The sequence below is a fragment of the Schistocerca nitens genome, chromosome 2 (assembly GCF_023898315.1).
Source record: "Schistocerca nitens isolate TAMUIC-IGC-003100 chromosome 2, iqSchNite1.1, whole genome shotgun sequence".
NCBI lineage: Eukaryota > Metazoa > Arthropoda > Insecta > Orthoptera > Acrididae > Schistocerca > Schistocerca nitens.
In genome coordinates this window covers 608,838,596-608,864,771 of record NC_064615.1, presented here as the reverse complement: position 1 = coordinate 608,864,771, position 26,176 = coordinate 608,838,596, and the positions used below count along the sequence as shown (strand labels likewise).

Sequence of the window (26,176 nt, the reverse complement as noted above, 5' to 3'; positions counted from 1 at the left end):
GGGCTGGACGTTTTAGCTGTTAGTGACATTCGGGTAAGGGGTGAGAAAGAAGAGGAAGTGGGAGAATACAGGGTCTACCTGTCAGGAGTCAAAGCAGGAATAGCACAATGGGGTGTAGGGCTTTACATCAGGAAAGAAATGGAACCCAGCGTAGTTGCAATAAGGTATGTAAACGAACGACTGATGTGGATAGATTTGACAGTGTCTAGCAAGAAAATTAGGATTGTGTCAGTATATTCGCATTGTGAAGGGACAGATCAAGATAAGATGGATAGTTTTTATGAGGCACTCAGTGATGTAGTTGTTAGAGTAAAGGACAAGGACAGTGTTCTGCTCATGGGTGATTTTAATGCCAGGATTGGAAATCGAACAGAAGGGTATGAAAAGGTTATGGGTAAATTTGGAGAGGATATGGAGGCCAACAGGAACGGGAAACAACTCTTGGATTTCTGTGCCAGTATGGGCTTAGTAATTGCAACCTCCTTTTTTAAACATAAGAACATTCACCGGTATACTTGGGAAGGCAGGGGAACCAGATCTGTCATTGAGTATATAATAACAGATCAGGAATTCAGGAAGGCTGTGAGGGACACACGTGTATTCAGAGGATTCTTTGATGACACTGATCATTATTTAATCTGCGGTGAAATTGGGATTGTGAGGCCGAAAGTGCAGGAGGTCAGGTCCATATGTAGGAGGATAAGAGTGGAGAAACTTCAGGATATGGAAATCAGGCACAAGTACATAACAGCGATCTCAGAAAGGTACCAGTTAGTTGAATGTAGTCAATTACAGTCATTGGAAAACGAATGGACAAGGTACAGGGACACAGTACTAGAAGTGGCTAAAGAATGCCTTGGAACAGTAGTGTGTAAAAGTAGGATGAAGCAAACAGCTTGGTGGAATGACACAGTCAAGGCAGCCTGTAAAAGGAAAAAGAAGGCGTATCAAAAATGGCTACATACTAGAACTCAGGTAGACAGAGAAAGTTATGTTGAAGAAAGAAACAAAGCCAAACAGATAATTGCAGCATCCAAGAAGAAATCTTGGGAAGACTTTGGAAACAGGTTGGAGACTATGGGTCAAGCTTCTGGAAAACCATTCTGGAGTGTAATTAGCAGTCTTCGAAAGGGAGGTAAGAAGGAAATGACAAGTATTTTGGACAGGTCAGGAAAACTGCTGGTGAATCCTGTGGATGCCTTGGGCAGATGGAGGGAATATTTTGAAGAGTTGCTCAATGTAGGTGAAAATACGACTAGTAAAGTTTCAGATTTCGAGGTAGAATGGGATAGGAATGATGATGGAAATAGGATCACATTTGAGGAAGTGGAGAAAATGGTTAATAGATTGTAGTGCAATAAAGCGGCTGGGGTGGTTGAAATTAAGCCGGAACTCATCAAATACAGTGGAATGTCAGGTCTTAAATGGCTACACAGGATAATTGAAATGGCTTGGGAGTCGGGACAGGTTCCATCAGACTGGACAAAAGCAGTAATCACACCAATCTTTAAACATGGAAACAGAAAAGATTGTAACAACTACAGAGGTATCTCTTTAATCAGCGTTGTTGGTAAAATCTTATCAGGTATTGTTGAAAGGAAAGTGCGAGTATTAGTTGAGGACCAATTGGATGAAAATCAATGTGGGTTTAGGCCTCTTAGAGGTTGTCAGGACCAGATCTTTAGCTTACGGCAAATAATGGAGAAATGTTATGAGTGGAACGGGGAATTGTATCTATGCTTTATAGATCTAGAAAAGGCATATGACCGGGTTCCTAGGAGGAAGTTATTGTCTGTTCTATGAGATTATGGAATAGGAGGCAAACTTTTGCAAGCAATTAAAGGTCTTTTCATGGATAGTCAGGCAGCAGTTAGAGTTGACGGTAAATTGAGTTCATGGTTCAGAGTAGTTTCAGGGGTAAGACAAGGCTGCAACCTGTCTCCACTATTGTTCATATTATTTATGGATCATATGTTGAAAACAATAAACTGGCTGGGTGAGATTAAGATATATGAACACAAAATAAGCAGTCTTGCATATGCGGATGACTTAGTTGTGATGGCAGATTCGATTGAAAGTTTGCAAAGTAATATTTCAGAGCTAGATCAGAAATGTAAGGACTATGGTATGAAGATTAGCATCTCCAAAACGAAAGTAATGTCAGTGGGAAAGAAATATAAACGGATTGAGTGCCAAATAGGAGGAACAAAGTTAGAACAGGTGGATGGTTTCAAGTACTTAGGATGCATATTCTCACAGGATGGTAACATAGTGAAAGAACTGGAAGCGAGGTGTAGCAAAGCTAATGCAGTGAGCGCTCAGCTGCGATCTACTCTCTTCTGCAAGAAGGAAGTCAGTACCAAGACTAAGTTATCTGTGCACCGTTCAATCCTTCGACAAACTTTGTTGTATGGGAGCGAAAGCTGGGTGGATACAGGTTACCTTATCAACATGGTTGAGGTTACGGATATGAAAGTAGCTAGGATGATTGCAGGTACTAGTAGATGGGAACAATGGCAGGAGGGTGTCCACAATGAGGAAATCAAAGAAAAACTGGGAATGAACTCTATAGATGTAGCAGTCAGGGCGAACAGGTTTAGATGGTGGGGTCATGTTACACGCATGGGAGAAGCAAGGCTACCCAAGAGACTCATGGATTCAGCAGTAGAGGGTAGGAGGAGTCGGGGTAGACCAAGGAGAAGGTACCTGGATTCGGTTAAGAATGATTTTGAAGTAATAGGTTTAACATCAGAAGAGGCACCAATGTTAGCACTGAATAGGGGATCATGGAGGAATTTTATAAGGGGGCTATGCTCCAGAATGAACGCTGAAAGGCATAATCAGTCTTAAATGATGATGACGATGAGGAGGAGGATTATCCTACTTCGACCACGTCCCATTTCCTACTGTACAAATGACGCTCTCGGACGTCCGAGCGGTCAGTCGGCTAGACTTGGCGGAGGAGCGCCTCTGAGGATTTCCAGCGCAGTCCTGGATGAAACGTCAGGAACAGAAGAGTTTCTTGGACCACGACCTCACATCCCGAAATGTTTACCAGCAGCTATATTACACATCCAAATATAGTATATCACTTCCCTGTACATATTGCAACTTAATTTCACCACACTCATTGTATTACATTTTTTAACATCATCATCTAGGCAGAAACAAATTATATAGAACCACTTTAAAGACTGTTAAGCCTTCAGTTCTGTTTAACCTTAGAGAAATTTGTATATATTTTGTTCTTTATATTATTTAAAAAACATTAACAACTGTATACCAGTAAGAGTGTAATAATGATAAGTCTTTGCTGTTAGGTTTAGAAGCACCTGACCCACGTTACATTCCAAGGCGGTGGGTTACTCTGTGCCGTTAATGAAATAAATAAATAATTAACTAATAAATAAGTCACTACCTTCTCTGATTTCGGCTGTTGAGGAAGTATGAGCTGCCATACCTACACAGACATTCAGATACTGCATTGAAAGTGTCGCCAGCAGAGCTGAAGCCGTCATAAAGGTAAAGGGTGGATACACTCCTGTTAATGTTGACTAATAGATGTCCGGAGACTTTTGATCAGAAAGTGTAGGCTGCATGGCGCACAGAATCAGTCTGCTGATAACCATCTGGCTGGAGATAGGAGTTTATACCTTCGCTTCTACTTTTGTTTTCTATCGACAGAATAGTTCTTTTTGTAGTATTGAGTGTGTTTTTTTTTAGTTTCTGGTTTGTGAACATATTTTTTTCAGTCGTAAGTATCATAAAGTTTTTTTCGTTTTGCTATAAATACTGCTAGCTGTAAATTGATTAAAGTAATGAAAATGATTGCGTGATGCAAAATTTGCAAACACATTAATGAGATTGCAAAGCGTTTTAGATAACAAGGCAGTGGGTTTAACAATTACAGTAATAAATAAATAAACATACGTCTCAGGGGACTGCATTCTTAAGCAGCATTCAGAAAACATATTATCATCCATACTTGGCATATGCGTGAGTAACGCCCTGGACCACGGTGGGATGCATAGGCGCCGATACTACATCACATTCTTCCTACATAATTCGTGTGGGATCAGTTCGGTGAACTTCAACCTCTGTCTGTTTCCGGGATAACATATCTTGTGAACTAGCCAGCTTATTTCAGGAGTCAGTTAATGTGTAATATGTCTTCTTTCCCTATCGCATTAGTCCACGCAGTCCAACTCGGGGAATGTCTTATCCCTCTGATGTGGGATACGTAGGGTGTTCGCGCTGTGCCCCATTCACTGGTTGATGGTATTTTGTAATTATACTTTACGTTTCCCTGAGTATAAAAAAGTACATATTATACGAGAATACGATAATGAATCACACTTCATATTTATGATTGCGGTTTATGGCAGTGTACATACAATGACAGCAATTTTGAAAGCTAGTCTGTTCTGTATTTCTTCCTATACAGTGCGTAAGCGGCTGTTCGAGCAGATGTCCAGTCCGCTTGTCGTCAGGGAGAGAGAAAGACCATCAGGGGCGCCTCCCGTGAGTCAGGCACAGCTGCCGGAGAGGACGGTGCAGGTACGCCTAGCGGTAGCTAACGATAATTTCACTATGCTTCCATAACCTGCAATTCATTGTTCTGGGAGATCGAAAGATTTAAAGGAACAGGTGGAGAACTCATACGTACTGCGGTTCATCATGTCTGAATCTGCTCACTTGGCGAGCCCACAGTCAGCTTCAGAAGTCTCCACTTTTACTTAAAAGACCCATTTCTTACGTGTGGCCTGAATTAAAGATGAAGGTTACTGATAAACTTTCTAAATTAAGTTGTATAATTGCCCTGCTCACTCTCTTTCAAATTCTGAAGGTGGCAGGGGTAAAATACAGGGAGCGAAAGGCTATTTAAAATTTGTACAGAAACCAGATGGCAGTTATAAGAGTCGAGGGGCATGAAAGGGAAGCAGCTGTTGGGAAGGCAGTGAGACAGGGTTGTAGCCTGTCCCCGATGTTATTCAATCTGTATATTGAGCAAGCAGTGAAGGAAACAAAAGAAAAATTCGGAGTAGGTATTCAAGTCCATGGAGAAGAAATAAAAACATTGAGGTTCGCCGATGACATTGTAATTCTGTCAGAGACAGCAAAGGACTTGGGAGAGCAGTTGAACGGAATGGACAGTGTCTTGAAAGGAGGGTATAAGATGAACATCAACAAAAGCAAAACGAGGATAATGGAATGTAGTCGAATTAAGTCGGGTGATGCTGAGGGAATTAGATTAGGAAATGAGATACTTAAAGTAGTAAAGGAGTTTTGCTATTTGGGGAGCAAAATAACTGATGATGGTCGAAGTAGAGAGGATATAACATGTAGACTGGCAATGGCAAGGAAAGCGTTTCTGATGAAGAGAAATTTGTTAACTTCGAGTATAGATTTAAGTGTCAGGAAGTCGTTTCTGAAAGTATTTGTATGGAGTGTAGCCATGTATGGAAGTGAAACATGGACGATAAATAGTTTGGACAAGAAGAGAATAGAAGCTTTCGAAATGTGGTGCTACAGAAGAATGCTGAAGATTAGATGGGTAGATCACATAACTAATGAGGAGGTATTGAATAGAATTGGGGAGAAGAGGAGTTTGTGGCATAACTTGACAAGAAGATGGGACAGGTTGGTAGGACATGTTCTGAGGCATCAAGGGATCACAAATTTAGCATTGGAGGGCAGCTTGGAGGGTAAAAATCGTAGAGGGAGACCAAGAGATGAATACACTAAGCAGATTCAGAAGGATGTAGGTTGCAGTAAGTACTGGGAGATGAATAAGCTTGCACAGGATAGAGTAGCATGGAGAGCTGCATCAAACCAGTCTCAGGACTGAAGACAACAACAACAACAACAACAACATTCTTCAGTAACTTCTTCATTATTATTTCTCATTCAAACAGATCAGCCAGACGTTAACAACAGTACCGTTCCACTATGCGGAAGTCAAGTAAATAGGTAACTAGAGATACTGTGTGGAGCATGAATATATGATTTCTAGTTCATCCACAAATACGAGATGGAAAAATGTTTTCCTGTTAACATTTGTTGATGCCGGTAGGTATCATACGAGCGGCGAATACAAAATCTTAATTGGCTATTCGCGTATGATTAATCGAAAACAGTGATCGAACGAAGTCGTGAGGAGAATAACACAGCACATTCTTGTTCGGTAGAAGCACACTTGTTATCCACTTCCAACTACCTGGATTTAAATTCTCTATGGTATTTCAGAATCAAAAGAGGTGAATGATGGTACGGTTCCTTCGACCAGCTCGCGGACGACTTCCCGCTCTATGATTGTCCAGTCTGAGCTTGTGCTCCGTCTGCAATGAGCTCGATGTCACCGTGAGTGTGAACTCTTACTTAATAAGTCCTCCTACAAAACTATTTTCACTTCTACTCATCTTCTTTGAGATCTAACTGCTCATGTTCTTTTTGCGTGTCTTATTTGGTCCTTCTCAACATGAGGAACATGTAAAAAAAGCGAGCTCCTCGTTCAGGTCTTGAAGGACCAAGGGATGTTGACCGGCCACCGTGTCATCCTTTGCCTTGCGGCATCACGTGGTCCGGTATGGAGGGGCATGGGGTCAGCACTCAGCTCTTCCTGCCATTTTGCCAGCTATCCAGATCACGGTACCGCTACTTTTCATTCAAGTAGCACCTCAATTGGCATTACGAGGCAGAATGCACTCCACACCAGTTCTCCCACCAAGGAAGAATTCTTGACAATACCGGGAAGCGAACCTGGACCCGCCGTATGACAGCCATCTAAGCTAACCACTCACCTACGAGAAACATGTGAAGCTTCGTAGTAAATGAGTGCCGGCGTCTGAAGATACACAAGATTTGGTAGAGAAAAATAAATCTTTCAACAGACAGTGTAATGTCTGGTTTAAGTATTTTCTCACTGTTGTACTAATCATTTCAAACTTTAATTTACATTCTTGAAAACCCTAGGTAGGTGGAAGGATGTCAGTGTACTGATAACGCCCTTCATAATCCACATGTGTGTATATGTGACGTGAGAGGCATATGCACATGTGACAAGAGAGCCATGTCTGTGTGTTTATGACACGGGAGCCACCTTTGCGTGACAGGAGAGCCGTGTGTGTGTGTGTGTGTGTGTGTGTGTGTGTGTGTGTGTGTGTGTGTGTGTGTGTGTGTGTGAAAGAGAGAGAGAGAGAGAGAGAGGGAGAGAGAGAGAGAGAGAGAGAGAGAGAGAACAGAGTCTCATGTACAAGATGTGATGCAAAGTGCGGCGCATAATTTTATTAGAAATAAAGTAATAAGCTTGCATGAAACTTGTTTTAGTCTCCTTCAAAGTACTGTCCTTGGGTAGCAACGCACTATATGAACATTGAATCCAAGACTGGGAGCATTCATTTCTCTAAGGCTTCTTTTGGAAGGCTGTTCAGTTGCTCTGCGGTGCCCCCCCCCCCCCCCTCCATAATGTCAGGAATGCTGTCAAAACGTTTTCCTTCAAGCACAGTTTTAATTTTTGGCGAGAGCTAGAGGACAGGGACACTCTTTCCGGCCAAACACTTGCGAATCAAAAGCGAGGTGTTGCACGTCGCGTTGCCGTGATGAAGAACGAAGTCATTGGCCCGTTTTTCTGTTCTCTCTCTTCGTACATCGTTTCGAAAGCGTTGCATCGGGCCATTTTAAAATCCGACGTTAACAGTTGTTCCCATTCGAACGAACTCAGATCGTATTTTGCCCTCACTTTCGAAAGAAACAATGAGCATGACTTTGATATTCGATTTTACTGACGTGACCATTTAGGGACATGAGATTCTCTGCTTTTCTATTTGGAACTCTGAAGTTTTGTTTCAGAGTCATTCTCAGAGGCCCAAGATTCAACTTCAGTCACAATTTTGGACATGGAGGTCGGGTATGAATGAAGACGAACCTTTAACTCCGTGCAAACTGATCACGATTTTCCTTTTGTTCATCACTGAAAAATCTGGGAACAAATCTTGCACTCACTCGTCTCGTTTCCAAATTATTCTTCGCTAAGATCTCGAATAGTTATTTGCCTGTTTGAACGAACAATTTTTGCCACCTATTGCACGTTGTCTTCTCTTTGTGAGGTTAATGGACGTCCTGAACGTTGCTCGTCTTCAATCGACTCAACCGCTGTTAAATCGCTCATATCACTTGTAAACAATCTTCAGAGTTACAGCATTATCAGTATACGCCAGTTTCAACACTTCATTACTTTCTATGGCAGCTTTTTTTTTTTTTTTTTTTTTTTTTTTTTTTTTGGAATAGAATTTAATGTTCACGCGTTGTTCGAAATCCATGATGCGCGACGGACACGGTAAACACAATCCACAATCTCACTCTATTGTCTCTGGACGCTGACAGACAAGTCAGAACATGTTCCATCTTTACGCTGACTGTCTCAACGGACAAGTTGAATCCGTTGGTTGTAACGTCAGCAGCTGCTTCAAAAAAAATGTTCATTCATCGTATTTTTTGATCACACCTCGTATATGTTACAAGAGATCCACTTGCGAACGTGTACGACAAGAGAGCCCTGTGTACTTTTACGTGTGTGTAAAATGAGAGCTACTTATTTTTGTACGAAGACAATAGTGTTTGACAGAAGAACCAGATAGTGTGACAGGAGAGCAACCTGTGTCTGACAGGAGAGTTATTTGTGTCTGACAGGAGAGACTCATGCACCTGATAGGAGAACCATACGTGTTTGAGTGGAAGTCCAATCGCGTATGACAGCAGTGCCTAGCTTGAGTCATAGGAGAGACATGTGTACGTGACTGGAAAGTCAAGTGTGCGCATTGGGAAAGCCACAGTGGTGAGATGAGAGAGCTGTATGTAAGGCCGGCCGAAGTGGCCGTGCGGTTAAAGGCGCTGCAGTCTGGAACCGCAAGACCGCTACGGTCGCAGGTTCGAATCCTGCCTCGGGCATGGATGTTTGTGATGTCCTTAGGTTAGTTAGGTTTAACTAGTTCTAAGTTCTAGGGGACTAATGACCTCAGCAGTTGAGTCCCCTAGTGCTCAGAGCCATTTGAACCATTTTTGAAGCTGTATGTAAGTATCAGGAGAGATACATGTGTGTATCAGGGGAGCCGTGTGTGTGTGTGTGTGTGTGTGTGTGTGTGTGTGTGTGTGTGTGTGTGTGTGTGTGTGTATTTAGAGAGGCATGTGTGTGTGTATTTATAGCGCCATGTGTGTGTGTGTGGTAAGAGAGCCATGTGCAGTTTTCAGGAGAGCCATGTGTGTGTGTATGTGTGTGTGTGTGTGTGTATTTAGAGAGGCATGTGTGTGTGTATTTAGAGCGCCATGTGTGTGTGTGGTAAGAGAGCCATGTGCAGTTTTCAGGAGAGCCATGTGTGTGTGTGTGTGTGTGTGTGTGAATTCGTAAGGGACCAAAGTGCTGAGGTCATCCGTCACTAGACTTACACACTACTTAAACTAACTTAAACTACCTTATGCTAAGAATAACACACTCACCCGTGCCCGAGGGAGGACTCGAACCTCCGGCGGGAGGGGTCGCGCAATCCGTGACATGACGCCTCTAACCGTGCGGCACGAGAGCTCCGTGTTTCAAGAGAGCCGCATGTATATTTCAGGAGAGCCACGCGTTTGTTTCAGATGAACCACACGTATATTTCAGGAGAGCGTCGTGTGTGTTTCAGGACAGCCTCGTGTCCGCGACGGTCCCTCTGGGTAGCGACGGCGCCATCCGCGACCTGTACCGTTCGTTCCTGGGCACGGTACGTGTCGGCCGCCTCATGGAAGACATGGACCTCTTCTCCGTGTGGACCTGTCGTGCCTTTCTTCTCTATCCTCCAGGGTATTTTCCCCTTATCGTCACCGCCTATGTCGACGAGTTCGAGTTAACACCCTTTCTGCCACAGGTAATTTCGACGAAAGTGTGGTTGCCAACAAGAGCTTTCTGCCTGTTCAGTACTCTTTATATCCTGTCGCTTATGTATTTAAATAGTAGTAGAGTCTCTTGATGCTTAAGTGCTCCTATAGTATCAAACATTTTCGATGTCAGAAGATGGGCTGGACAACACACATTGCCTGACAAGACTGTCGAAGCTAGTTTGATGTCACCTATCCTATGCAACACAAAGCGATCGTCTACAGTCACAAGAAATCATCGAGAAAAGCTGGATTTGACGACATTCGAGAGCTAAAGGTTTGGTAGTGTTCGGACAGTGACACTGGAGGAATGGAGTTGAATTCTCGTATCTCCTTCCAGATTTACGTTTTTTGTATTGTTCCTAATGCACCTGAATGGAAGACGTGGTTGGTTCCTTCAGTAAGACCTCAGCCGATTTCCTCTACTAGTCCTGCCTAGCAGTTTCGTAGATGTTGAGTAGAGCTTAAATTATAGTAATCTTCCCTCCTTACTTGTCGCTTTGTTACTGATGACTTTCGAAGCCATGTACTGCGTACCAAAGTCAAAATAGCTTCATTGTGACTGCGTAGATTTGCAGGCTGACTATTTTAAGATAAAAACATTATGACTCTAGGTTAGCCCGCTCGGAATGCAGTTCGTCAGCCGAGTGATATTTTATGTAGAATTTTAGGGTTTCGAAACAGAGCACAAGATGCAAATTGAACATACTGGTTGGTTGATTGATCCGGGGGAGGGATCAGATAGCGAGGTTCAAAAAATGGTTCAAATGGCTCTAAGCACTATGGGACTTAACATCTGTGGTCGTCAGTCCTCTAGAACTTAGAACTACTTAAACCTAACTAACCTAAGGACATCACACACATCCATGCCCGAGGCAGGATTCGAACCTGCGACCGTAGCAGTCGCGCGGTTCCGGACTGAGCGCCTAGAACCACTAGACCACCGCGGCCGGCCAGATAGCGAGGTCATCGGTCTCATCGGACGAGGGAAGGATAGGGAAGAAAAGCGGCTATGCCCATTAAAAGGAACCATCCTGACATTTGCCTGAAGCGATTTGGGGAAATTACGGAAAACCTAAATCAGGATGGCCGGACGGGGGTTTTGAACCGTCGTCCTCCCGAATGCGAGTCCTGCGCCTCCTCGCTCGGTTTGAACGTAGTGTTTTTCAGCATTGCATCAGTAACGATCGACAGAGCGACAAAGCCTTAAGATTTACATGTATTGGATAAGAAGCGTGATTACTGAAATAAAGGTTGTCATAAAGCAAACGAGAGTTAACACAAAACGCCAGTACAAGGAACTGCTGCAATATCCCCACCAGAGGTTCGCAATCAAGGGTCGGAAATAAATCGTGACTTATTGGATAGTGGATTGTACTATCATTATTAAAACATTTAGCATGTGTACACATTCTCGTCATTAAGTTCCAAACGGTATCTGTTCATTGTCATAGATTTTAATGCTCTAATCAGAAACATACAAATTTAAGGATGCTATGAAAAATCTTTGACTGTAAATTTAGAGGGGACAACAATACATATTAGATTTAATTTTGCTGCTCCTATGACACATGCTATTATCTTCACAACACTAAAGGCACATGGAATGGCTTGCGAGAATATCACACTCTGTGGAAGATGTTGGACATACAGTGCAGTTAAGCATGTCAGTTGTAGGTACATTTTGTCCACAATCATAACTAAATTCACCTGTGTGTAAGCTCCATGTAACCACACCATCGATATCTATATATTACCTCCACATCAGGCTGTACTACTTCGGGTACATCTACCTGTACGAGCTTAGAAACTCCCTGAAACCGTTAACCAACACCAAAATAGACGAATTCTTGACTGACTTCAATAAGAGAAATCGTGTAGAAGAGGAGTGAAATATCCTCTGGAGAGACGTGCACAATCGAAATTTGCCACCATCCGTAAGATCACAACCGTATCTCACTGCGAACATCTACTCGTAGATTCCAACAAACGAGATAATGAACAAAATTCGTCTGTGCCCTCCTCACACACTGGCAGTTACAGGCAGAACATAATCGAGATTGTATTGACTTGAACGAAGTTATTTATCCCGAGAAGGTCTGATGTCTACCCGCTAAAAATAATGCTGCAACGTATTATGGGATTCACATTGACTTACACGATACAGAACCGCTACGCTAACTTCGACGATTATTACTCCTACGTGGAACTAGAACAACATAAAACAAGAAACGAGGAAAAGTATTAGGAAGCGTACGATAAAATACTACAAATTAAACTCACCGGATAACAAATTAGTAAGCCCTAGAGAAACCGTTACAAGCGTCATTTAATACCGTGCAAATCCGCCCCTGGGATAATAACCGCCTGAATTCGGTTAGGAAGTGAGTGAACAAGGTTGTGCAGGTACGCAGCATCCAGGTTCAGTCACTCACTGAGGATCTGATCACGCAATTCCACAAAATGACTGGGATACTGATGTCGGCGTTTTACCTTCTGTTCCTGTGGTGTCACAGCCAGACACCACACTTGCTAGGTGGTAGCTTAAATCGGCCGCGGTCCATTAGTACATGTCGGACCCGCGTGTCGCCACTGGCAGTGATCGCAGACCGAGCGCCACCACACGGCAGGTCTCGAGAGACGTACTAGCACTCGCCCCAGTTGTACGGACGACATTGCTAGCGACTACACGTACGAAGCCTTTCTCTCATTTGCCGAGAGACAGTTAGAATAGCCTTCAGCTAAGTCCAGGGCTACGACCTAGCAAGGCGCCATTAACCATATCTGGAGAGAGTCTCACTTGTATTATCAAGAGCGATGTACCGCAGAAGTGAATTAAAGTTAAGTATACGAGAAGCTCCGTTCTTTTCTTTGTAGCATTCATAAAGTATCCTGTTTCAGACTTAACGCAAGACGGCGTGAGTTGACGCGTGCCCTTTCGGCTACTTCTCAGTGTGGCGTAGCTAGCTTGTTACGCCACAACAGTTCCAACATGTGCCATAGATTTATCGTGGGGTTCAAGTCAGGTGATTTGGCAGGCCAATCGAGATCTAATAGGGTAGGGAGTGTTCAGAAAACAAGTTACATATTCTTCCAGTCCGATGAACCTTGCTGCTGTCGCCTTTATGTGCTTGCGTGAGAAAAGGCGTCTTGCGAGGTGACCGCGTCCAAATGTTATTGGCAAGCTGTTTCAGCGCAATGTTCTCTCACTAATAGGTTGGCATGGACCTTCATTCACTGCCTGCAGCCCGTCGGGTTAGGAAGTGATGTCGATTCACAAGCTGTGACAAGCGTCTCCAGTCTCTCTCAGCCAGGCTCTTTTTCCAACCACTAGTCTGACGTATTTTATGTGACTGGATTTGCGATTTTCTGCCAGAGAGATCACAGTTCGTAGTAATTGATGGAAAGTCATCGAGTAAAACAGAAGTGATTTCAGGCGTTCCCCAAGGTAGTGTTATAGGCCCTTTGCTGTTCCTTATCTATATAAACGATTTGGGAGACAATCTGAACAGCCGTCTTCGGTTGTTTGCAGATGACGCTGTCGTTTATCGACTAATAAAGTCATCAGAAGATCAAAACAAACTGCAAAACGATTTAGAAAAAATATCTGAATGGTGCGAAAAGTGGCAGTTTGACCCTAAATAACGAAAAGTGTGAGGTCATCCACATGAGTGCTAAAAGGAACTCGTTAAACTTCGGTTACACGATAAGTCAGTCTAATCTAAAAGCCGTAAATTCAACCAAATACCTAGGTATTACAATTACGAACAACTTAAATTGGAAAGAACACATAGAAAATGTTGTGGGGGAAGACTAACCAAAGGCTGCGTTTTATTGGCAGGACACTTAGAAAATGTAATAGACTTACTAAGGAGACTGCCTACACTACGCTTGTCCGTCCTCTTTTAGAATACTGTTGCGCGGTGTGGGATCCTTACCAGATAGGACTGACGGAGTACATCGAAAAAGTTGAAAGAAAGGCAGCACGTTTTGTATTATCGCGAAATATGGGAGAGAGTGTCACAGAAATGATACAGGATTTGGGCTGGACATCATTAACAGAAAGGCGTTTTTCGTTGCGACGGAATCTTCTCACGAAATTCCAATCGCCAACTTTCTCCTCCGAATGCTAAAATATTTTGTTGACACCGACCTACATAGGGAGAAACGATACTACGATAAAATAAGGGAAATCAGAGCTCGTACGGAAAGATATAGGTGTTCATTCTTTCCGCGCGCTGCAAGAGATTGGAATAATAGAGAATTGTGCAGGTGGTTCGATGAACCGTCTGCCAGGCACTTAAAAGTGATTTGCAGAGTATCCATGTAGATGTAGATGTAGATATATTTCGTGGCCATGTGTGTTACACCATATCTTGCAGACCACGATGAACAGTCTCCTGCGAAACACCAATGAATCCAGAAAGTTCAGACTCCGTATGGCCATGAGGAAGGCCAAAACTGGTTGTCCCTTTTTGCCGCTTTGCCGCGTCCTTACATTTACCCATCTTTACGTACAATGTCCGCTTGAAACAAATGTTTCACTCATCGCTACTGCCTAACGCGCGCGTAGAGGCAGTGAGCGCGCGATTGAGCACGTGACTCGATCGCTGCGCCATGCGTCAATGCTCAACATTTCAGCTGTGCGCACGCACTGGAATGACTACTTTTTTGCCCGGGGAGCTTACGATTAACCAGTAACGATGCCACTATATTAGACAAAAGGAACTGAAAAATAGTAAGAATTGCATCAATATGGAGAGCGCTTTAATGCCGTTCGGACTGTAGCCGAATAGTAACGGTCTCATTGTCTCCAGATGTCGACAACTGAAAATGCGACGAATTTGTTCACCGGACACTACTGCCTGTCTCCACCTAAAGACTGCTGGTTCTCAGTGAATCCAGAATTTTTCCAGTCAATGATGTTTTGTGCAGAAGCAGTTGTTAGTGTTGTACAGGTGTGTGCCTGGTATGGACTACCGGTTCTCTGATGGAGGCCTTAGGTTGGCACAGCAGATATAGGCAGCCAGTGGTGACAACAAATTTATTTACTTCTAGGTTGGACAGGCGTAGATACAGTGTCCGCAGGAGGCGGGCGGCCGCGAGAGTCGGCGACCCAGATCGACATGTCAGGTGAGGAGGCGCCCGTGTCAACGCTTCCCTCAATACGGCTAGCTGTGCAAAATTCGGCACTATGAAGCGTCAAGAGGCACGCATCTGCTCTCGTGCAGCCCCAGTGATGGAAGGCAGTGGCCCAGGATCGGACCTGGGACCGGCGACTCGGAGACGGTGGTAGACGCTGGCGGTCCCAAGTGGTTCATCCAGGTTACAGCTGGACTCTAGCAGGAGGACGGAATTTGGCAGGAACCAACACACACAGCGGATGCTGACTCGAAGCCCGGCTGTCTCGACATACCCAGCCTGGCCGTGTGGCCTGCTTTCCGCCAAACGCCGTCGAGATATCCCAAAATGCTGGTTATTGCCCCGGTGCCTGAGTCGTGATTACGAAGTTGCTAGCATAGCGTTAGTGCTGTACTTGCAGATCTCGGCAAGCGTTCTGCGTCGGGCCCTGGCTTGTGCCTGCGCCGCTACGCTACCCATCTGGGCTCAACACCCACCTGGGCTCATTTTCTCAACGAAATATTCTTATGTACTACTGGAACTTAAGTCAGGTATCTCTTTCCTGTAGTGCGTGTAATCTGTGTAATAAATGTAGCTTTTATGAGGAAAAATAAAAGAAGCCCATTGCATCCAATTGTAATTGGACCTCCCCTCTCCTTACAGTTTCCTTTTCCACACCTATCATGACAGTATGCTTTTGATGTGTCCAGAGTAGTCATTCGGCTGCTGTCAACCATCGACAGACGTGACGTGTCTCCTCCTTCCACAGTTCTATCCTTGTCTTCTCAGGTACGTTGGTAATCTTCCTAGTCAGTTGAAGGGAGTTTATCTGACCCTCAACTGTTCCAAGTATATGACCGTGGGATGGGAGGCATTGTCCGTTTCCACTATGAGTGTCTCCTTATCGGCACCCACTTCTTTACGTACAGAGGATGACGTTATTTCAGTTATGTAACTTGGAGTAGGCAATAAACAGCCTGTTATTTTGCAGAGGTTTCATTCAGACGGTATCTAGAGGCTTGGCATGAGATTTTCTGTGTCACATTGTGGAACCATTTTCAACGGCAGACAAGAGACAATTATCGTAGGAGCACAGAGGTCCGTTACGAACCTCGTGGTTTGCGAATCAGATGTTTCGCGTAAATATTTTAATTTTGCTACTCATACATTGGTTCCTAAGTATAAGTGCACTACCAAGCGATACTTTCAGGCAGTCTGAAGTGTCACAGTCCTGTACCTGAGTTTTTGACCATTTGACGTTGTTTCACACCAAACTTAACTGTTCCATAGTTGGAAGCCACAGACTTGGGCCACTGAAGATTTCGCTCCTAGCTGTTTTCCGTCATAAGAGGTTTACAAATTTATAAGGGCAGTGATTAAATTTCTCTGCACAGACTTCGTGACTATGCTGCGTGCAGCAAAGGCTAGGTCATCTGAATATAGGAAATGTGTTGTATTCCGACTCAGTGTTTGGTCATTGCTGTATATTTTAAAGATAGCTGGAGCTAAATCAGTTCTCTGAGGTAGACCATTTTTCTATACTCTTCGCCGATTCACGTAGCCGTATTTCACATAACGCACTTACATTTCATCACACGAAGCACAAAAAACAAGATGATAGAAATGCACTCATTCGTACATTCGTGTCGGAACAAATACATTTAAAATACATTTCGCAATCACGTCAACCGAAATGCAGCGCACGGCAAGTAGAACAAACAATGCTAACTGCATATTTGCATTGTTGCAAAGTGCAATGCAGCGTGATTCTGACTAATATGCATTTCAATTCAGAGCCAATAAACAGACGACAAAATCTGTAGCAACTGCTTTTTCAGATCAGCACTTCATATGCCATAGTAATGTGGGTCACATACAGTACCATTATAGAGAACAGAGGAACTATATGTAAGCAGAAACTAAATAATTCACACTGAACTAACAACTTAATTTTGAAATCACTCGTATTCCGAAATAAAAAAAAGCATCACTTATCGGAACTGCAGTGCTCAGCCGACGGGTTACTGTATCAGCCGTGATGTTTAAGTTGCTGCTAGAGCCTTCAGTTTCACGCACATTTATCTCTAACGCGCCCACCGTAATGTTAGTATTAATATCTTTCCGATTAATAACACGCATCATTATGCCAACGATTCCTTACAACTAGCATTTGATGGAACAGCCACTCGATTCTCTGCAGCGGCTTGCAAGTATATACCTTCTTGACCACTCAGCAAAATACATGCTTCTTTTCACGCAAAAATTGCATATTTAGTTCAAAATTCCCATCATACAGAATTTTCATTTTTCATTTTATATCTTATTTAAGTAACATGATGCTTCCTGACCGTTGTTTCAGTCTAATGACCAATTTTAGAACCTTGAGTAGTTTCCGACATTTTCTTGTGTATATTGATAATTTTCACTTATGGACCGTCTGACAGCAACTGAATAAAACACAATTTTAGTGCCATACGCGTTTCGCCTTTATTTTCTGCAAGGCATCATCAGTGGCAGGTTGCGTAGACAGTTTCTTACATATTACGCTCCTGTTGCATTTTTGGTGTTGTTCTTCTTCCTATGAGCGCCAATTTGCTGTTTTTTCCGCATTCCACAGCACTATGCACTGAGCGCTTGTTTTAATGCAATGTTTTGGTTTCTGTTGCCGACTGTCAGTCGGCAACAGAAACCAAAACATTGCATTAAAACAAGCGCTCAGTGTATAGTGCTGTGGAATGCGGAAAAAACAGCAAATTGGCGCTCATAGGAAGAAGAACAACACCAAAAATGCAACAGGAGCGTAATATGTAAGAAACTGTCTACGCAACCTGCCACTGATGATGCCTTGCAGAAAATAAAGGCGAAACGCGTATGGCACTAAAATTGTGTTTTATTCAGTTGCTGTCAGACGGTCCATAAGTGAAAATTATCAATATACCGTAGTATTACGCGCAACTGAGGATGACAGGACCACAAAAGTTGAAGATTTTCTTGTGTTTTTATTGTTGTAGACATGAGGTTGTGTTTTGTGCAGCATTTGAAAATATTACGAGTTCTAGATGTTTAAGTGCTTTGTAATCTATTAAAACTATTTTGAGGATATTGTTAATTTCTCAGTCAACTGTTACTTGATTGGATTCCTTCCTCCGTGAACTGAGTAAGGTGCAAGAGCTATACTGTGAAAGCTTTTCCAGAAAGACACCTTGCTTACTCGTATGTGAGCAACGGCTGAAATGTAGGAATACATCTACTCATATTCATACGTTCAATGTGTTTATAGAGGTGGACTGAAAGGCTAACTATCTAATTTTCGTTTGCCTCTTTCCAGTTTTGCTATACGTAATTCTGTTCTCTCACCATAAATTTTGTATTTCGAGCCAGACCAACCAGTTGTTGAAGAGCTCCAAAACCCATCTTCTTGTTATTGGGCCAATATTTTAAAATTTGTTTGATTCGGATATTATATAGGGTGATGCGTTCCTAGTCTTGCCTGCCTTGACAGCCTTGCTTAGTTATATTATCATAAATGGGCTAGTAAGATTATTTTTTCCTCCTGATCTTCACGATCAACCTTAGTTACTATTAAATTTTGATTAATTTTTTCATTCATGGTCACCTAGTGAGGTATCCTGTCTGCAGTGATATCGGAATGTACTCTAGTCCTGTCTGGATCTTCATTGAGGCTGTCTCTGATTAGGTTAAGTTCATCTATGATTTTGATCATAAGATACGTTTTTAATTTTGTCGACGATGTTAAGAGTTTATTCCGAAAAGGTCCAACAGATCTTCTTCGACAAGTCTTCATAGTATGCAAATCGAACAGCAAGCTGAGAAGGAAGGAATGTTCAAATGTGTGTGAATTCCTTAGGGACCAAACTGCTGAGGTAATCGGTCCCTAGACTTGCACACTACTTAAACTAACTTACGTTAAGAAAAACACACACACACACATGCCTGAGGGAGGACTCGAACCTCCGGCGGGACGGGCCGCGCAGTTCGTGACATGGCGCCTCAATCCGCTCGGCCACTCCGCGCGGCCTGAAGGAAGGACAGGGATATATTCTACAAGATAACCATGGTAGTTACGGTCTTCTACAGCATATGTTTACATCTTCAACATGCATCGTGAAGGCAGAATTGTGGAAACTGCAGCATCCCGAATAACCGCAAACTTTCGCCCGTCAGCTTTCTTGGAGCTGAAGCTCCCTCGAAACGGGACATACGACTGGTCTGTGTCGTATATGTCGAAAGGAGTTTCAGATTGTCTTATGCCCTATAGAGAGGTGCTGTATTTACAGTATGAGTTGCAGTTGTTTTTCCATCTGCTGCAGTGGCAGTTATTATTACTAATTACTATGTGTGTTCGATGGTCTCATGAGTTAGGAGATACCTCGATGAAGATATCAGCTCCTGATGATTTGTAATTGATTGTAGTTGTTTAGCCTTTACTTTCCTCAGTTACAACTTCAAAATAGTTCACTTCAGTGAAAGTTGTTAGTATGACTTTATACTGGGTGGAAAAGAGATGGAATTTACGTATTAGTGGTGAGCTTATTCAATAGTAAATAACTGTTTTTATTCACCGGTCAGCACATATTACATTAGAGGCAGTCAAATGAAAGCGTTACATGGGGAGATTATGTGGCAATTTTTTTTCGAGTACGGTGCAGAAGTTTCACTGTGAAGCCCTAACATATCCACCATGGAGTTCCGATTTCGCCCCATACGATTTTCATATTTTTGGGCCCTGAAGAAAGACATTCGTCTCCGTCGATTTGCTTCGAATGAAGAGGTGTACGCCTGGGTACAACCATGGTTCCGTAGGCAGCCACAAACATTTTTCTGTGAAGATACTGACCGTCTTGTCTCACAGTGCCGTAAATATATTAACAGTTACGGCTCTGTTAAACAGTACTGCCAAAATGGCGGACGGGGGGTCACTCAAAGAAATGCCATCAGTTGGTGAACAAATGACTGCAGCACATTAGAATCTCACGCTCAACATTTTGGGAAAAGTCATGACATCGGACAAAATCTTAAAACACAAGCCACACTCGCCTCTTTATCATTTAAAATGGAGAGCACATCGTGTGAGTCCCAGATCTGTTCTCAGGTCGTCATATAAAACAAACTCAATTGAAACATGTCGTGTCGCTAGTTGTGTTCCACATCTGTGACGTATTGGGGACTCCTTGCGACGTAAGAGAACGCCATTTGTCAATGTGCAATGTCCCACTGCAAGCCAAATATTTGAAGACATGTTACTGCCCCATGTACGGCATTCAGACACAACCAGCGTACTGATTTGTAGGTACCAGCGCTTGAGAGATAAGTACAAAAACTTTCTCATCGTACAGTACGAGAAACTGTGTAAGAATAAGTTGCCCATAAGAAAAGTGAAGCTTGGTTGTGAACGGAAATAGTGTCCAATGACTAAAGGAAGAACGGCGCGACAACGTCCGGTTTACGAAAGGATTGCGTTGTTGCTTCCAGCTGATGCGCTTCGCTCCAACAGTTTCTAACTAACAAATTGGAACGTCATTGCCCTCCAAAGAGAAGTGAATTCCTTGACAGGATGTCACCACCGTTGTCTTTACACCGGACAAATGGGCGCTGTAACAGCGTACACCGTAGTTGTCTTACAATAGTAGCGCAGTCGCCAATGCACAGTTAAACCTTGACAGGTAATTTTGTTTGACAATACTGCCTGCACATTCTGACATTTATTCACATGGTATGAATATGAAACTGCTTTTTGCCCGAATAAACCTCTGGCCGCTTTTATTTTAATGCATCGTTTTCCATAAAAATCGAATATAGTTTTCGTTTCTGAAACAGTATCGTCTCGTTAGCACACATGACGGCTCGTTATTCTGACACGATTTAAGACCATATATCACAGACAGAAAAAATTTTCTCAATTTCCTAGACAGCCTTGAGGTCTATGTCTGCCTCGGCACTCCTTACCTGAGCTTGCTACCGATGAGGTAGTTCAGCCGGTCGCCGCCAAGTGCTGACTATGAACTGTTGCCATCTCCTAACGACAATGAATGCCAAGTCTATGGCGTTAAACACGCAGCACCTTTCGATTCGGAGTTAAAAAACTTTACACACAAGAGCACGAAGAAGTATTAGATGGCGGTTTTCCACACTGTTAGAACAAAACAAGCTGCTTTTTCTAGTTCTGGCAGTGTATACGTTTCCAACTCTTTTCTAACGCCACGTACGGGAGAACGCTTGTCACAAAATCCGACACTGCATTTACCAAATTCACGAAGGGCACTGACGCCAGGGTTGCCAACCGTCCCGATATATCGGGACCGTCACCGGTATGGACCTTCCTGACAAGACCCAATTTTGTTCCGATTTTGCAAAATAATGTTACGAGTTTGGCTCAAGTACTGACGTAACGGCATCTGTTGGCGCAACATATAAATGCAGCCTCAGTTAGTTTTATTTATGTCAAGAATTTAATGTTGACAAGGTCGTCGCACAGATGACGTTGCATGTTGAGTATCAATAGACGACGCGAGCACCTGTTGGACCTCGTGTCATCATTCGAGAAAATTCCAGACTTCTCCAGTAGTACGGGACTGCAACTATTTAAGGAGCGCCACGCAGAAGAATTCTACAGTTCCTCTTTGAACAGCGATCTGATAAGACGATTCTTTCTAAACGTAATACGAACAATCAGTGCAATTTAGTAATCTTTTAAGTGTTTACTGCGGGTGTATAGGGCGTGATGTGTGTAGCGACGTGTAATTCGATGACTAAAGTATTGCTGTTGACTGTTTCCGTCTAATAAACTTATCCTATCAAATCTTATGAAAATAGCTAAAGATGGAAAGAGAAAGTGACGCTTTCTTGGTGATTATACAAAAGAGTGGTCTTTTTTCAAGAAAGGACGCACGGATTAGGAAGCGTTGTGTGAGATTTGTGGCTGTTTCATCTCACTAACTCACGGCGGTAAGGCAGATGTGATGCATCACATTTCTACGAAGGATCATACAAATAGGTTCGCGGTAGCATCAACATCAAAGCCTATTTCTACATTAATGATTGAAGGAGGTGCTCAGGAAGAAATGCTCATTGCTGCTGCAGAACTAACAACACCTTATAAAGTTGTCAAAATCATCAGTTCTTCAGCTCTCTTGACTGCACCGTGAAACTGAAGGCCGCAATGTATGCTGACTCCAAAGTCGCCGCTAAACAGTCTACAGCCAGCGCCAAAGTTACAGCGCCTGTTAAAAATATTCTCACACTACACTCTGTGTCCAAATACATAAAACAATTGCAAGAAGTTTCATTTTACGGCGTATGCACCGATGCATCGAACCGCAAGTCTGGAAAGATGTTTCCTCTAGTTGTTAACTACTTAACTGAAACTGACGGAATCCAACAAAAGCTGTTGAATGTTGAATCGCTGAATAACGAAACATCGGAGACAATTTGGAAGTTTTGTCTAAACACTTTAAGACAACTGCAATTTCCATTAAATGAATTAATCGCTTTTTGTAGAGGCAATACCGATACGAACTCCGGAGGGCTTCATCGACGCGGCCAGTGGATTGTGTTACATCAAATTTAATAAGAACCAGGAAAACATGCCCTGCCCGTATTCTCCACAATGCTATTCGTATGTAAAGCGCTGCTGGAGTCTTAACTGTCTACAATGAAACAATCGTCATGAAAACAATTAAATATTTTTCAATGTACACGATGACAGAGAAGTTGAAAGAGGTCTGCTTATGCGTTGATGTCAGTCATCAGACTCTTCTATCTCACTCAAAAACCAGGTGGCTGTCGTCAGTGCTTTCAGCTGAGAGAATTATTAAGCTCTGAATTCAATTACAACAATTTTGTGACTCCGAAGACGGCCACCTAAAGTAATTTCAGATATTTTCTGTATTCCGATCAGTGAAATTTACTTTATATTTCTGCAGACAAACTTGGCTCTGTTTGAAAAATATTAAAAGCGCCGAGAAGAATAAAGTCTCCACATCTGAACTAAGAAATAATTAATTGACACTCAAAGATGCCTGAATGAAAGGAAGACTGCCAGTTTTATTGGTATGCAAACCAAGACGAATTTCAACAAATTACAAAATGAGAACCCTAACCAAGAAATAATCAATTTCATTTCGAAATTTGAGGAAGAGGCAGTGGCTTTCTATAACACAGCATTTGATTACGTGGAGAAATGGGCTCTTTCTTTTAATAAATATCTAATATTTGGTTGGATGATGCTTTCTGAAACCTCAGACTGAGTGTTGATTGAAAACACTGTTATAACACACACACACACACACACACACACACACACACACACACACATATATATATATATATATATATATATATATATATATATATATATATGAAGAGCTTTCTAGAAATTAAGCGTGTCTCGGAAGAATGGAAGCGTAAACACTCTGTGGAAGAAATGTGGATTTACTTTTTTAAGGAAACCGAAAAATCCTGAATGCAAATGCCGGCTGCTAAAATTATGCGAGTATTTGTTCTCTATTCCCGCACAAAACGGCAATGTGGAAAGAGCGTTTTCGCTGATGCCGGACCAGTTGACTGATGAAAGAAATCGATTGCTGCCGGGGACTGTGGAGTCAGTCTTACAGTGTCAGTTTAACTACAAACTGACTTGCATGAAGTTTTATAAATACGTAAAAGGGAAAATTGAGATGTTGGAAAAGGGGAAACTTCCGAAAAATATGTTGTACCAACTACTTCTGCCACAACCAGTTCCAAGTAACAGTGGTCTAAATAAAAAAAATAATTATATTAAATAAATTTTTACGTCATTTCTACATCCCCATCTCAGACTTTACCGACGAGGTGCCCGCTAGATGTGGCAATCCTAACTGACGCATAATTCATGCTATTTCCTGTGATGTTACGGGAATATATCAAATCCATTAGTGGAGATTTAAGCGAACTGGTAGAATCAGATGTTTGCATTTCGAACAGGATATTTTCTATAGTACTTTCATTACGACATATCCAATGACATAGGCCAATGATGAACGCTTAACAGAATTAAGCTGTGTTTCTGAAAAAGAAAACTCTTTATGAGCACTCTTAGTTTAACTTTTCAAACTTAAACTATATTGAGTTTTAATTATTATTGAAAGTGGTTCAGGGAAAATTTAAATTTTACTTTTCTAACTAGGTAATATTAGATTATCTTAATACTGGTAGGTGCATAAGGCAATAACTATTAAACACAAAACGACTTACGTTGTATTTCGAGAGTAGCAGCTAGTACTATATGACAGTATCAGCAGGCAATTGTTTTCACCTTCGCTATGAGGTGAAGTTGGTGTTGTCTGCGAAGTTTCCCACACTGAGAATGCTGTTCTGTCCATATCTGTGTTGGTACGTGAAGGTACCATTAATAAACTAGTTTTCAAAATTACATTCATGCTAAAGGTCACTGTTCCGCAATCCAGCATGTCGTTACCGCCGGCTGTTAATAGTATTTCACTAAAGAACATTTCTGCACAATCACTGTTAAAACTGCGACTGAGGACAAAGTGAAATCCTCTATTTAGCAAATGTTTTGTGCAATCGACTGTCGGGATGGTTGTAAGTTTAATGGTTTCGTAAGTTTCATTACTTAGGAATTGCTTCTCAGATGTAGTGCTTTCGTTTTTAAAGGAGTCTGGATACCGCAAAAATTGATTCTGTAGCCACTTCGTCGTCAATTCCTGGGTTCTGTCATCATTGGGAGTACGTGTATGGTGTGATGTAGTGCTGACATAATGAAGTGTGTGCCTTTTTCCACATGCTCCATATATTTTATTATAGCTCTTGAAGAAGTAAAATCCAAATCCTTCTTCTGAATAGCAACCTGAAGCTTTAGTGTAGCAATTAATTCTGGTGAAAATACCTGCTCCGCAAGCATAACATTCATTTTCTCGACGTTTTCTAGAAAGAAAACTGACAGGTTTATAATTTCAGAAGCTTGTAGTTCGCTTAGCTGTTTTACGCATTTCACAGAAATCATTACCTCACTATCAAACATACTTCTGTCTAGGAAGAGAAACCTCAGATTCTTTGAAAAGTGATACTGGTCGAAAGCTAGAAAGAGCGGCCGTTCATAATTTTCTGGACGTGGCACTTTAGGGGACATCATTGTAGGTACTTCCACACAACCTTTTCATCGTTGTGACGTTTATTTTGAGATTATCTGTTACCGAGCGTAGCACAAAAAACCCACATTGTTCAATTTCGTGGATCACAGACAATGTAAGCTTATGCAGCTGTGCACTAAACAGCTGCTTAGTGAAGAAATACGCTGCTGGCAACCTGAACTTGGTTGAAAATTCGCTTATTACGAAGCTCAACAAACGATCGACTAGAACTGGAAATTTCCTTTGCACACATTGTTGTGACTAGCTACCATTCTCAAGCATTTTATCTGGCACACTGGAGTTGTTGCTTAATTGACATCAGTTACTAAGCTCCGCCTCTTCCTGCTTCCAATCTTGACTTTACCAAAGGCGTAACTACTGTTTCTTGCGATATATCACCAACAAAACGAGAGGGAATATGACTACTGGGTAATTTCAGCATAAAATCTCTGGCATATTTGTAGATTTTGGGAGAGCAGTATTGCCAAATGAAGTACTGTTTCATTGCTACCCTACTCCAATGAGACGATTTTTTTACTAACATTTTTTATTTGCCCCAGTAAGAATTCTATTGTAGATATGTTGCTTTCTTCCTTTATTAATTATTCCAGGTTTTCATGACATGTGTTATTTTCGTAGTGTGCAAGCTGTTTTGACGGGACGTGAAAGTTACGTTCCTGGGTCTTTATTTTTTGTTTATTCTTCATGTTTTAATTTTTGTGATCTTAGTTCTTTTTCCAAGGCTTTTAGTTTGGAAAGCACGTCATCTTTTGTTTGAACTGCAACTTCAGTGAATGCATTTAATAGAAGAATAGTACTGATTTCTTGTGCAGAGCTTGCGCTTCTTTTACATTTACGAACACCTGATTATTTGGAGGCTGCTTTTCAGTTTGTAGCCAAGATAATATTGCTACTGGAATTTTAAGTAGAGGATAATTTGGAAACCTGCTGCAAATATTACCTGTTCTCAGAATCTTTCTCTTGGAACCAGATTTATG

The 26,176-nt window shown here is 42.2% G+C and overlaps 1 protein-coding gene across 1 annotated transcript in view; it reads left to right on the top strand.

Moving 5' to 3' along the window:
• Nucleotides 1-4,467: 4,467 nt before the first annotated feature.
• Nucleotides 4,468-26,176, top strand: part of LOC126235192 (acyl-coenzyme A thioesterase 9, mitochondrial-like) — a 156,324-nt gene continuing 134,615 nt past the window's right edge. The window contains exons 1-2 of the mRNA XM_049943922.1: nucleotides 4,468-4,557; nucleotides 9,678-9,899. Coding sequence (XP_049799879.1) covers nucleotides 4,468-4,557; nucleotides 9,678-9,899 — 312 coding nt within the window. The remainder of the gene's footprint in view (nucleotides 4,558-9,677; nucleotides 9,900-26,176) is intronic.